The 14,041-nt window shown below is 32.6% G+C and overlaps 1 protein-coding gene across 5 annotated transcripts in view; it reads left to right on the top strand.

Annotated features, from left to right (window-relative positions):
* Window positions 1-14,041, top strand: part of LOC138310380 (uncharacterized) — a 34,801-nt gene that overhangs the window by 10,759 nt on the left and 10,001 nt on the right. For all 5 annotated transcript variants that reach the window (XM_069251581.1, XM_069251580.1, XM_069251582.1 and 2 more), the window contains exons 6-15: window positions 191-256; window positions 906-1,460; window positions 5,798-5,866; window positions 6,600-6,869; window positions 7,312-7,371; window positions 7,880-8,104; window positions 8,528-8,593; window positions 9,060-9,251; window positions 12,809-13,006; window positions 13,755-13,916. In XM_069251581.1, the coding sequence (XP_069107682.1) occupies window positions 191-256; window positions 906-1,460; window positions 5,798-5,866; window positions 6,600-6,869; window positions 7,312-7,371; window positions 7,880-8,104; window positions 8,528-8,593; window positions 9,060-9,251; window positions 12,809-13,006; window positions 13,755-13,916 (1,863 nt within the window). The remainder of the gene's footprint in view (window positions 1-190; window positions 257-905; window positions 1,461-5,797; window positions 5,867-6,599; window positions 6,870-7,311; window positions 7,372-7,879; window positions 8,105-8,527; window positions 8,594-9,059; window positions 9,252-12,808; window positions 13,007-13,754; window positions 13,917-14,041) is intronic.

Below are 14,041 nucleotides of genomic sequence, written 5' to 3' on the forward strand. Positions count from 1 at the left end.
ATATTTAGAAAAAGTTGCAGTTATTAAATGAAAATATGTGACTCTAGCTTATCTTCGCATACCTGTATATAGCAATCACTGATACAATATTGTCTTTGACTAGTCTAGATCAATGGAAAACTGTCAAACAGGCTTTCACAAAAATACTGAAATTTCTCAAAATAACGACCTCCTTTTATGTATTTTGCAGCCATCACTACCACTACCTCTACGACCACAACAACCCAGAAACCGACCTACATTCCTCCGCCCGATGGTACGTCTACTCTCTGATAACATTTCATTTGCAAATATAAAAAACTTTTCTATAATTTATAAAACAACAAATTCTTTTTCTCAACGTACATTATCCTGTCAAAGTAAAATTGCTGAGTGAATTCCGACCCGCATTTCGATCCTTTTTTTACGCAAATTGTAATGAATATCTTTTAATTATGCATAATGAAAAGATATCCAGCAACATATTTGGAGCAAGAATATAACCACAATTCGGATAGCAAATTCACTCAGCTATTTTAGTCCTATTCTAACCGCAAATTGTACTGAATATCTTTTCATTAAGCATAATGAAAAATATTTATTCAGCAAAATTTGAAGCAAGAGTAGGACCAAAATTTGGGTCGCAAATTCCCTCAGCAATTTTACTTTGACAGAATTATGTACGTTTGTTCTTTGAAAAAATAATGTAATTTTATATAACTAAACAACTAAAATAACTCATTTCTTAATGTAAATTGCCTGCATTTCCGATTTTTTAAAATGAGATTTCATCTCAATGATTGATTTATTTTCACATTTCTCTAAACTTAATATCATATTAAATAGTTAAAGTTTTACCTCTTCTATGCCTTTATATCTTTCTCTTTGATAATTTTATCATTTACACGTTTTATCTTATTACACAGACTTGTTCTGTAAGGTTCCTGCCGACATTGGTATCCTCCTTGACGGTTCTGACAGTATTGCCGACGCTGATTGGGTGAAACAGAAACATTTCGTCGCCAGTCTCATTAACAACCTTGACGTCGGCAGGGAGACAATTCACGTCGGCGTCGTCGTCTTCAGTACGATTATCGGAGAAACCATAGGCCTGACACCCTTCAAACCGAAAGAGCTTCTCATGATTTTATCGAACAATCTCAAGCAACCGAAGGTCGGAACAAATACTGCTTTAGGAATACAGCGCATGCGTCAAATGTTAGCAACTCAGGGTCGTGCAAACGCTCCAAAAGTAATGATCATCATCACTGATGGTAAATCTTCGTCCCCGAAGAAAACAGTCAGCCAGGCCGGTCTTGCTAAAAGGGACGGGATCACTGTTATCGCTGTGGGTGTTGGTTCCCAGTTGTTCCGTGAGGAACTTAGTCAGATTGCTACCAATGATAGGAAACTTTTCACCGTATCCGATTTCCAGGGCCTGCAGCAGATTATCGTGACACTACGAGATTTGATTTGTCAAGGTAAGAGGAGCAATTTTCTTTATGCCACACCGTTGACTAGTGGTACTTTTTCTCTATCAAAAACAGAAGCAGACGAATTGGTACAAATGTTACTTCCTTACGAAAATAACCAAATTTGAAAAGTTTGAGCTTCTTCTTTTTACTTCAAGATGAAAATTTTAAAATTTGTTAATTTCTTCCCGAAAAAAAATTTCCATGGCAATATGTCCTATATGGAACAGTATCTGAGTGAGCATCCGCTAACATCAGAACAACAGCAGAACAAGTTATTAATTTTATTGATTAGGCATATATTCACATGCCTAAACACCAATTATTGTTCAAATGAGTATCGTTTACGCTCTGTCGGCGGTGGATCATCTTAAAAATATCTCTAAATTTGAAAAATGAAATTTCAAACCATTTCGGAATGGTAGTGTACCTTTCATAACATTACCAGAATAATAGAATCTTACATGGATCCGTCAAGTGGACAGGGATATCTCAACCCGAGTGAAAGATTTTGGCTGGTGAAACTGAGGCTTGCCGAGGGTTGGCGGCCAAAATCTTTCACGAGATTAAACTACTAATTAAGACCCATTACCATAAACAAACATTAAAGTTTCTTAAAAACAATAATAACATAAGAGAGTGTATATCAATTGCCTAAGATTGGGTTACAACACAAAACAAGTGCAGGCGTCCCTGAGTGATTCTTATTAACAGTAAAATAAGATTCATTTTTCTTTTACGTTCCGGCGCAAAGATAGTCAACTAACGAGATCCGCGTTAAGTTAAATAAAAAATTAATCTATTTAAATGAATTGTTAACCAAATCATCAATTTCATTCTACATTCCCGTTTTAAATTAAAACCCTTTCGGAATGGTAGTGTACCTTTCATAACATTAACGGAAACAAAATCTTTCATACGACGGTAAGACTAATAGTGGTTAAACATTCCGAAGTGACGTCCTCAATGTTTGTCGAGGAATTTTCGTGGGGTGCAAATCCCTATTCTTCCATACACTTTATATGAATGAGTATATTCCATCAATCACATTATTTTTCAAACATAATAATTTTATTACATTTTCTTCTACGGGTCCGACTTTTTAAGACACAAATTTAATGACGTTACATTGCATCAAATATCGTGTAAGCATTGTGACAGGACTGAATCAAACCAATTTACTTCTTAAAAAAATCATAATATGTCAAAAAATAATTTAATTCAGTAACAGGACATCAGTATTTCCAAAGCATTTAACATGAAAAACTAACAGTGGAAAAGAATGTTTATAATGCGACTAATTTACGTACCACATGATATCTGATAACGTTTGTACAGGACGATTTTTTCTATTGATGATGTAATGACGCTGACAATGATATCCCGAGCTAACGTCATTTCAGCGAGAAGATTACGAATAGTAACGTTCCATCGCCACTGAAGATACTGGCATGGTCTCGCACAAACGTTATCGGGTATCACGTGGTACATGTATATGAAATAGTCCCATTGTAATTATTATTTAATAGCAATGTCAATAAATACCCTCGTAACGTTTGTTTATTAACTTATATGCTGATGGTTTATTTCGACTTTAATTATAGAATTTATAATGCTCGTGTAATGAAATAAGAGTTAAAAATATAACTTATGTTATTTTTACTATATTTTTTACTTATGAATTGCTCAATATGGAAACTGCGGCACGTATAGCTTATTATTATTTCTGAATATTTCCAAGAACATATTTTTAATGGAAAAAAACTGACATATTTTAAATGTATATCGCTACATGTATGTTACTGAAATTTTACAGACAAAGATGTTATAAGAATGGATATTGCCCCTGGGTATAATATTGCTGACTGTCTATCACCTTCACTGGTGACAGTTCGCACCGTTACACCCATGTGGTATGAATAAACACAAGAACCGCTTGTTTTACCTCAGGAAATATGCATGTACTGCCGTGGACACGAGACGAGTCTAGAGGCTCATAAAGGAATTTACATTTCAGAATATACTTTACACAGTTGATTTATTTCACACGTATTGATTGTTTTAAGAATGACTGTTATTATTACATTATGTTAATAGTTATAATAACTTATATTATAATAACTTAAATTGTATATTATTATAAAAGTTACCCATCCATGTTCTACAACAAACATGAAAGATATGTTATAAAATCAGATTTACAAAAAAAAAAAACACATTCTTTGGCTACAAAATGGCGGCAGCTAGTTATATATGTTTGCTATTATGTAACTATTTCGATCCGATGGAGACACGTTTCTGTACAATGATTCCCACTATGAATTATTTCAGCTATTTATATCTGTACGAACTTGGTAAGCTAGTTTAATATCTGCAACCAAAAAATACACCGTATTAATGGGTTATTTACAGATACAGCTAGCTATTTGTGATAGAAAGTTAGTCCTTTCGGCCACGTGTTCATATTGTTGTATTTATTAATAGTCTAAATTGCTCATTCTTTCACATATAATGAACTATTTGTGTTAGAAAGTAATACCCTGCATAGGTTTAAATCATCTTGGTTCTTGCTCAGTTAGTTAATACCCAGATAAGTCAATGTTTAGAATGAAAATACAATTTGCTATACTAAATGTTATTGAATTATAGTGTATCTAACTGTATCGTTAAATTAAAGACAAGATGAAAACAATACCATACTCTTGATCGAATTTATGATAATGATAAATAATCACCATTTTATTTTCTCATTTAGGGGCAAAATATTAAGCAAATTAACAAAATAACAACGGAAACCGGACTAAATGAATTTCGACACATTTTGCGTGGGTCGTTGGCATCATTTAATTTTACACAAATGCAATAGCATTAATTAAATAAATAAACAGCCAGCAGAAACAACTCTGAAAATAGTTATAAAGCTTTTTCATGTCTTTTTGTCCTGTAAACGGACTTCCCCGATTCTGCCAAGAGGCGTTCTATTTTTAGACTTTTTTTCACATCATGGAAGAGATGATCTTCAATCATTGAGATTTCCTATGAACTCAAGCGCAGTATGACAGAGATAAAACACACCCGTCGCCTTGGTGACATATCCATTTGTTAAACGCAGGGCGGACCTGGATCAGTGCCCATACCTAATGCACTTAGTCAGTCGCAGTATTCTTTGCACCCAGTAACCAATAACAAACTATAAACAATGTAAAATGCACATAATAATCAATATCTTATAAATACCTTATGAAATGTATTGATTGCGCATGTTTGAGTTTTGTATAGGCAAGCTGAAATTACATAATGTTTATTCTAGTTATTGAAAATTAAGATAATTATTTCTTGTGGAGTTTTTATTTTTCTTTCTCTTTTTGTATCAGAAATATATTCCTCAGTTGACTAAGTCATTAAAGTCTTCTGATTCAAGGACAGCTTCACTGTGAATTGACTCTTTAATAATCAATAAAAAAATCTTTGAACTATAGATTAATGGTGTTAATTATTCAATATTAATGTGAACATATGAGAGATGATAGATTTATTTCTGTTATATCTAAAAATAGTAAGCAAATGACGTTCTTTCTTTGACTAAACAATAGTATATACATATATGCAAAATCCATTGAAGAATATACAAAGAACGTATTTTTTTATTTATTTCTAAATTTGAATATATTAGAGTCATTAATACTGAAAAATGGATGAAAATAATGAATATGGATTTCAAGGTTATATTGCAGTTGCCTATCACCATTATTTGAGATCATACATGTGCATACAGTAAGAGATTGTAGAGATGGGTGTTAACTTCTGTCAAGGATTCAAGCACAGTTTGATATAATCTCCTATATCCCCGATATCAACACCATAGAGAAAATCAACATTGTATTCATAACTATTACAGGCGCTAGTACGACATATGAATGTAATTTTGAATGAAAGGTATATTCCTAAACTGGTAGGGCTTTTAATTTTATAAAAAAAAATGCAAAATCAGTTCGATAAGTGTATACAAAAGTTATTAGCTTACTGTTTCTACTGAACTTATCAATTTCCAATATATCAAATAATGAAACAATACCGGCATTGTCTTAGATTTCAAGACATTGTCAGACAGAAGTACCGTATAGTAGAATGCCATTACTATATGTAGTAACAGCCAAACAGTGAAACAAACCTTAAAGTTTTATAGAATGAAATGTGCATTTCTTTCGTCAGAAATTGCATCTGACGCTTTCACATTATTTTTTATGGTAAAGTAACTTTTGAATTTTGGTTCAGACATTCAGTTGGCTTTTATCAATCCATGTCCCGTAGTTTCATTTTTTTATATTAATGTTCTTTTATTTCAGTAATTACGACGACAACTACCACTCAGCTAGTGACCACACCCATACCGCCACCCATTACTATCCCGCCGTGTAAGTAGGATGAATAATTAAATCTGTCTTTTAACAAGTGTTCTCACTGGCTTATACATTTAATTATTTGATTACTTTAAAACATGGCTTTGGATTGGCTGATTCAATTGTACCATGTTTGTTCTTATCTAATATATTTGTCTCGCATATATTTTGACAAACTCTTCGAAACACACTTAAGGTACATGGAATTTTTCGAAAAGATGAGATTCTCTACAGTCTTATGAACTGTAAGCTGACATTTGAAATATATAACATTCTACTCTTGCCTTCATATATATTTACGGGTATGTAAAATGTTCACATATTCTTTGAAAATGTGTGTTTCCCTGTGAAATATATCATTAGTTAGTAATGTGTAAGTCATAAAAACTCTGCTATGTTTTATAGACTTTGCTCTTTTACTATTCTGTGTTCGTAAAAATAAATTATAAGTGAACTATAATAGTGCTCTTTCTGGGCCCAGTTGTTGAAAAAAGGACAATTTCAAATCAAAATTAAAAAAATCTATCATAGCTAACTTGACACAATTTCTGAAAGGTCTTGAGTGATTAATTGTGTTTAAAGAAGATACAATTAAAGATTTTAAAGTAAATGGCAAATGAATCATTCAATATATGTAATCTGCTTTTGAACAAATTCGCACAGATCTCAGTTCTCACCACAAGAAAATGGTCACCTTCAATCCCTTGATGCCCTATGTCGGTATGTGATATTTTATATGCATTTTTAGATCCAGGATGCGAGGTACCAGCAGAAATTGTTTTCATGATCCACGGTTCGGACGACATCAAGGAAGACAACTGGGGAATGAACCAGAAGTTCGTCAGTGGTCTGGTACGGAACCTGTACGTAACACGAGGGGCTCACCATATTGGTGTAGTGGTGTACAGTCAAGGTGTTGGGGATCACATGTCTCTTCAACCCTATAAAGAAGTGTTTGACATCCAGAACCATATCAATAGCTTTACTCATCCGAGAGGAGGTGCTAACACCGCTGCCGGTAAGTGCCAAAGGCCATAATTCAAATTGGCATTACCCTTAATATGGTAGGATCGATGCAATCATAACTATGTACAAACATTTAACTGTTAGAGAATCAGCTTAAGTGACAGATAGATACCACCTGCTTAATAACACTTATTTGTGGTGCTAAGTAACTCATTTAAGCACAATTGGTTCTATATAAAATATACAAAAACTCTTTGGTTAAAAATAACATTTTCTCCGTCCCTTTTTTATGTTTACACATGAGCGATACTCTCCATTTTTACGCAGCCTGAAGCCACGGTGGCCTAGTGGTTAACATAAATATTTTTTTTTATTACACATTATATACAAATACGATAACATTTTCTTGTTGAAAAAACCTCGTGTAATGTTGTGATTAAAAGCCACTTATATATTTATTTGATTTGTTTTAATAACTCACTGTTATGTTTCAGCCTTGGCTAAATTACGTGAATCTTTCAACACACAAGCTAGAAATGGAGCTCCAAAAATAGGTACGTTTTCATGATAATATTACATCAAAAAGTTTTCTATAAGTATCGGTATAATCAAAAATAAAATTAATATAATACGAAACTATTTTCCTAAATATATTAATAATGATTACTTCTCTTCTGTCACCTTCTTTGACGATATTATCACTTCCGATCAATAAACCAACGATGTTCCCTCATACTGTTCCGGTGTTTGCATTGAAATTAAACTTTCCAACTTTCCATATACAATGTACAACTAATAAGAACATATCTAAAACGCGAAATACTTAACAGTTATTTTAATTTGTGTGTGATGTAAATTTCTGCGAATTTAAATATATTTGCAAGTAATAGAGAAAACATGACTAGTAAGAAAGCATGTATAGCTTATTAATTTTACAAATTGATAAATGCGCGAAAATCTTTCCCCACGAATTACTTTCACAAAGGAGATCGCGATATTTTTGCTCGCTAAACTAGACAACAATACAGTAAATAAAATTTCGTCTTTTGATATTATTTATAGGTGTCCTGATCACAGACCAAACATCAACAAATCCTGGAGATACCAAACTCCAAGCTGAACTGGCCAAGAAAGAAGGAGTGGACTTCGTGACCTTGGGAATAGGGTCAAAGGTCAACGTAGGAGAACTGGCAAACATCGCTTCAGACTCTCGTAAACTGTTCAGGGCGATGAACTTCAACCGTCTAGAAAGTATGATGCCAAGAATTCGGGACATGATTTGTGAAAGTAAGTAATAGATTACTATTTAGCCGGTAATTATTGCGTGAAATGTATTTTCATGATGACAAAGGCCATTGATGTGGTATCGAAAATTCAATTATTTTGATAGTTGATATTTACACACTGTACAGAACACGAAATTAAAATTTTCCAAATTTGGGTTTTCTCTTTTATTACATATGTCGTGAAATGTTTGACATGCGGAAATAATTGTGTATACGGTATTTAATTTAATTTTAGTGTGTTTTTATTTTACAGTTTTCCTCGAGGTTATAATTAGTTCATACGATGAACGCAACACTAAATCATTAACTGCATTACATTGTTGACTTAAAATAATGACTGATGTCGTAGTTGACGAAAGAAATATATAATGAAACAGCTACCGTTTCATATTTTAAAAAGGAAACAACATTTTCTATTTTGTAGTTGCTACCACACCAAAGACAACACCAGCCCCACCTCCAGTCTCAACACCTGCTCCAGACTTCAACCGTAAGTTTTCAAGATTTCACATTTTCCAGGATAAAATCATTCTCGATCCCAGGTGTGCGTTACACCTTGGACCGAAAATGGGATAAAATGTGAATAGTTAAACATTTTCCATAACAAAATGTAAGTGGTTTTACATTTCCAATTAGAAAATGTGAATGGTTAAACATTTTCCAGGATAAATGTAAAAGGTTTCATGTTTTCACATTTTTCAAGTTTTACTTTTCAGGAAAAAAAGTTAACGCTTTCACATTTTTAATAATAAAATGTGAATATATATGTAGTTTTATATGAACTATGAAAAAATGTGAAAGTGATGCATTTTCACATTTCCAGTACATGTATATCATGTTTACATTTCACCTTTCACAAATTTTCGCAATTTTTCGGATTAAATGTGTATGGTTCCGCATTTTCCAGGATAAAACACGAAAGTTATGTTATATGTTATATTTATTTCGTTTTGTAGAGTTGTGTGCTGGATGTCTTATGAACAGCGATACCGGTTTCAACCCCTACCCGGGAGATTGTACGAAGTACGTCCAGTGCTGGAGAGATGGACGAAACATCATGGGTGCCATTAAAGACTGTCCATATGGTCAGTTCTGGGACGAAGACGCCATTACATGCCGACCATCCATGAATGTAATGTGTCCACAAGGTAAGGTCAAATAATAGTCATTTCGGGACAAAATTTAGTCATTGTACACAACATATTTAGTGATATTCTTTAAGTTAAAGTCATTTCGGGACAGGATTTAGTCAGTGTACATTACATATTTAGTGATATTCTTTAAGTTAAAGTCATTTCGGGACAGGATTTAGTCAGTGTACATAACATATTTAGTGATATTCTTTAAGTTAAAGTCATTTCGGGACAGGATTTAGTCATTGTACACAACATATTTAGTGATATTCTTTAAGTTAAAGTCATTTCGGGACAGGATTTAGTCAGTGTACATAACATATTTAGTGATATTCTTTAAGTTAAAGTCATTTCGGGACAGGATTTAGTCGTGTACATAATATATTTAGTGATATTCTTAAGTTAATCATTTCGGAAGGATTTAGTCAGTGTACATTACATATTTAGTGATATTCTTTAAGTTAAGTCATTTCGGGACAGGATTTAGTCGGTGTACATTACATATTTAGTGATATTCTTTAAGATAAAGTCATTTCGGGACAAGAATTAGTCAGTGTACATTACATATTTAGTGATATTCTTTAAGATAAAGTCATTTCGGGACAGGAATTAGTCAGTGTACATAACATATTTAGTGATATTCTTTAAGTTAAAGTCATTTCGGGACAGGATTTAGTCAGTGTACATTACATATTTAGTGATATTCTTTAAGTTAAAGTCATTTCGGGACAAGATTTAGTCAGTGTACATTACATATTTAGTGATATTCTTTAAGATAAAGTCATTTCGGGACAAGAATTAGTCAGTGTACATAAACATATTTAGTGATTTTCTTTAAGTTAAAGTCATTTCGGGACAGGATTTAGTCAGTGTACATTACATATTTAGTGATATTCTTTAAGATAAAGTCATTTCGGGACAAGAATTAGTCAGTGTACATAACATATTTAGTGATATTCTTTAAGATAAAGTCATTTCGGGACATTAGTCAGTGTACATAGTCAGTGTACATAACATATTTAGTGATATTCTTTAAGTTAAAGTCATTTCGGGACAAGAATTAGTCGGTGTACATTACATATTTAGTGATATTCTTTAAGTTAAAGTCATTTCGGGATAGGATTTAGTCAGTGTACATAACATATTTAGTGATATTCTTTAAGTTAAAGTCATTTCGGGACAGGATTTAGACAGTGTACATTACATATTTAGTGATATTCTTTAAGTTAAAGTCATTTCGGGACAGGATTTAGTCAGTGTACATTACATATTTAGTGATATTCTTTAAGTTAAAGTCATTTCGGGACAGGATTTAGTCAGTGTACATTACATTTATTTTCTTTAGTTGTCATTTTAGTCAGTTACATTACATATTTAGTGATATTCTTTAAGTTAAAGTCATTTCGGGACAGAATTTAGTCAGTGTGTATAACATATTTAGTGATATTCTTTAAGTTAAAGTCATTTCGGGACAGGATTTAGTCAGTGTACATAACATATTTAGTGATATTCTTTAAGTTAAAGTCATTTCGGGACAGGATTTAGTCAGTGTACATTACATATTTAGTGATATTCTTTAAGTTAAAGTCATTTCGGGACAGGATTTAGTCAGTGTACATTACATATTTAGTGATATTCTTTAAGTTAAAGTCATTTCGGGACAGGATTTAGTCAGTGTACATTACATATTTAGTGATATTCTTTAAGTTAAAGTCATTTCGGGACAGGATTTAGTCAGTGTACATTACATATTTAGTGATATTCTTTAAGTTAAAGTCATTTCGGGACAGGATTTAGTCAGTGTACATTACATATTTAGTGATATTCTTTAAGTTAAAGTCATTTCGGGACAGGATTTAGTCAGTTTACATTACATATTTAGTGATATTCTTTAAGTTAAAGTCATTTCTGGACAGGATTTAGTCAGTGTACATTACATATTTAGTGATATTCTTTAAGTTAAAGTCATTTCGGGACAGGATTTAGTCAGTGTACATAACATATTTAGTGATATTCTTTAAGTTAAAGTCATTTCGGGACAGGATTTAGTCAGTGTACATTACATATTTAGTGATATTCTTTAAGTTAAAGTCATTTCGGGACAGGATTTAGTCAGTGTACATTACATATTTAGTGATATTCTTTAAGATAAAGTCATTTCGGGACAGGATTTAGTCAGTGTACATTACATATTTAGTGATATTCTTTAAGTTAAAGTCATTTCGGGACAGGATTTAGTCAGTGTACATTACATATTTAGTGATTTCTTAGTTAAAGTCATTGGGACAGTTTAGTCAGTGTACATAATATTAGTGATATTCTTTAAGTCAAAGTCATTTCGGGACAGGATTTAGACAGTGTACATAACATATTTAGTGATATTCTTTAAGTTAAAGTCATTTCGGGACAGGATTTAGACAGTGTACATAACATATTTAGTGATATTCTTTAAGTTAAAGTCATTTCGGGACAGGATTTAGACAGTGTACATAACATATTTAGTGATATTCTTTAAGTTAAAGTCATTTCGGGACAGGATTTAGACAGTGTACATAACATATTTAGTGATATTCTTTAAGTTAAAGTCATTTCGGGACAGGATTTAGTCAGTGTACATTACATATTTAATGATTTTCTTTAAGTTAAAGTCATTTCGGGACAGGATTTAGTCATTGTACACAACATATTTAGTGATATTCTTCAAGTTAAAGTCATTTCGGGACAGGATTTAGTCAGTGTACATTACATATTTAATGATTTTCTTTAAGTTAAAGTCATTTCGGGATAGGATTTAGTCAGTGTACATAACATATTTAGTGATATTCTTTAAGTTAAAGTCATTTCGGGACAGGATTTAGTCAGTGTACATAACATATTTAGTGATATTCTTTAAGTTAAAGTCATTTCGGGACAGGATTTAGTCAGTGTACATAACATATTTAGTGATATTCTTTAAGTTAAAGTCATTTCGGGACAGGATTTAGTCAGTGTGTATAACATATTTAGTGATATTCTTTAAGTTAAAGTCATTTCGGGACAGGATTAGTCAGTGTACATAACATATTTAGTGATATTCTTTGAGTTACAATGTCTTATTGAACACATCACATGTGTGTAGCAAGCTAATAAACGCGTCCGTTCAGAGAAGCAATCTCTAATGTTGCTACGCTCTTATTCATATATTGTATGCATTTCAAAGTATGGAAGATTTATTGCATATAAACACGTATACCTACAGTGAGATCGCTAACAAAGACTAATAATAAAACAAACCATCTTTACATTTTTTTCAAAATGTGTGTTTTTTTTTTGTTTTTTTTTTTTTTTTTTTTGGTAAATATCATAATTATGTATAATGAAGTACATTAAAAGTAAATTTCAGATTTGTGACTATATAAACCATTTTAACAAGTTTTATTTTGTCGAAGGTTTAAATTGACCGCGAGACAAACAAGTACATGTAGTATACGACTACCGCGATTATTCTGCAAAATATGCAGTGCACTTCTATATATCAGTAAAATGTACAACTGATTTTTCATGTTGTGTAAGCTTTATTATACACCTTTCAGATCCCTGCATCAACGCCCCTGATGGATTTACTTACGGAATGGCTGACCACGGATGCCGCTCCCATTGGGTGTGCGTGAAAGGTTACAGCGTCGCTTCCTGTTGTCCTGAAGGCACATACTACATGGAGGGAATGGGCTGTATCCGAGGAATGGCCTGCAAAATGCCCTGTCCACCTGATGGCGGGCTTATCATTTCGCGTAAGTGCAGCATCACATAAATTCATACTCAGCAAAACGGTTCAAATGCTGTTTCTGTCCAGCAAAGGATAGCAAAATGATCAATTTAAATATAAATACTCCAGGCCCAACGAAAATAAACTGTCTGATTCAATTTTTTGGTTAGCCAATTTCAAATGGCGTACGTTTTGGTTTGTAACATGTGATTGGTTAAGTCAAAATTTAGGACTGTTTTCAGTTAGGACTGCTTTAAATGATCTCGGCCTGATATTTAAAGTTTAAATAATACAGGCCCCAGGGTCATGAAACAATTTTAGACTGAAGTTTTTGCTTAGCCAATCAAAATTACGTGTGTTTTTGTTACGTTATCTGTGATTGGCTAAAGTCTAAAGTTAAGACTTTTTTAACTTACGACAGTTTCATGATCTTGGGGCCTGGTATTCATTGTAAATATTATAATCTTACTTTAAAAGTAAAACGAATTTAGTCGCAAATTTATTCACTATGATGAATGATATAGTGCTTAAACTACCCATAAAAACCGTTCAGATAAAGAAACTAATAATGCCGCCATGTTCTGTTTACGATTCTGTATTGCGGAGTTATCTGCCCTTTCGGTTAGGTATTATGACGTCATATGTTTGCGAGCGCATGCTTTTCACTCACATAACAATGACGTCGTCCCAATGGATAAATGTCTATCCGCAAGGGATTTAAATGTAAATTCCAAAGACAGAATATTTTTCAAGAAAATAATATTATTTTGTAGCTAACTGTGAAAAGGAAGTACATTGGGATGGACGTTTTTACATGGAATCAGTTCCGGGGAAAGGAAAGATGGTTAGGAGGTGTGCTCCTGGGACTATTTTCGATAAAGGTTACTGCACCTGCGTGATCGCTACCTCAACCTACGTACCAGTAACGCCTCAAGGTAAGCTGATACGTCGATTTGTCAATAGATAATTTTTTTCGTTTGTTATGACAGTTATTTTCTTTACAGTAATACCACCATTGAAAATGTTTCAGATTCTAATTTTTCTTCAAGATAAAAAAAAT

This window comes from Argopecten irradians, chromosome 16 (genome assembly GCF_041381155.1).
Source record: "Argopecten irradians isolate NY chromosome 16, Ai_NY, whole genome shotgun sequence".
NCBI lineage: Eukaryota > Metazoa > Mollusca > Bivalvia > Pectinida > Pectinidae > Argopecten > Argopecten irradians.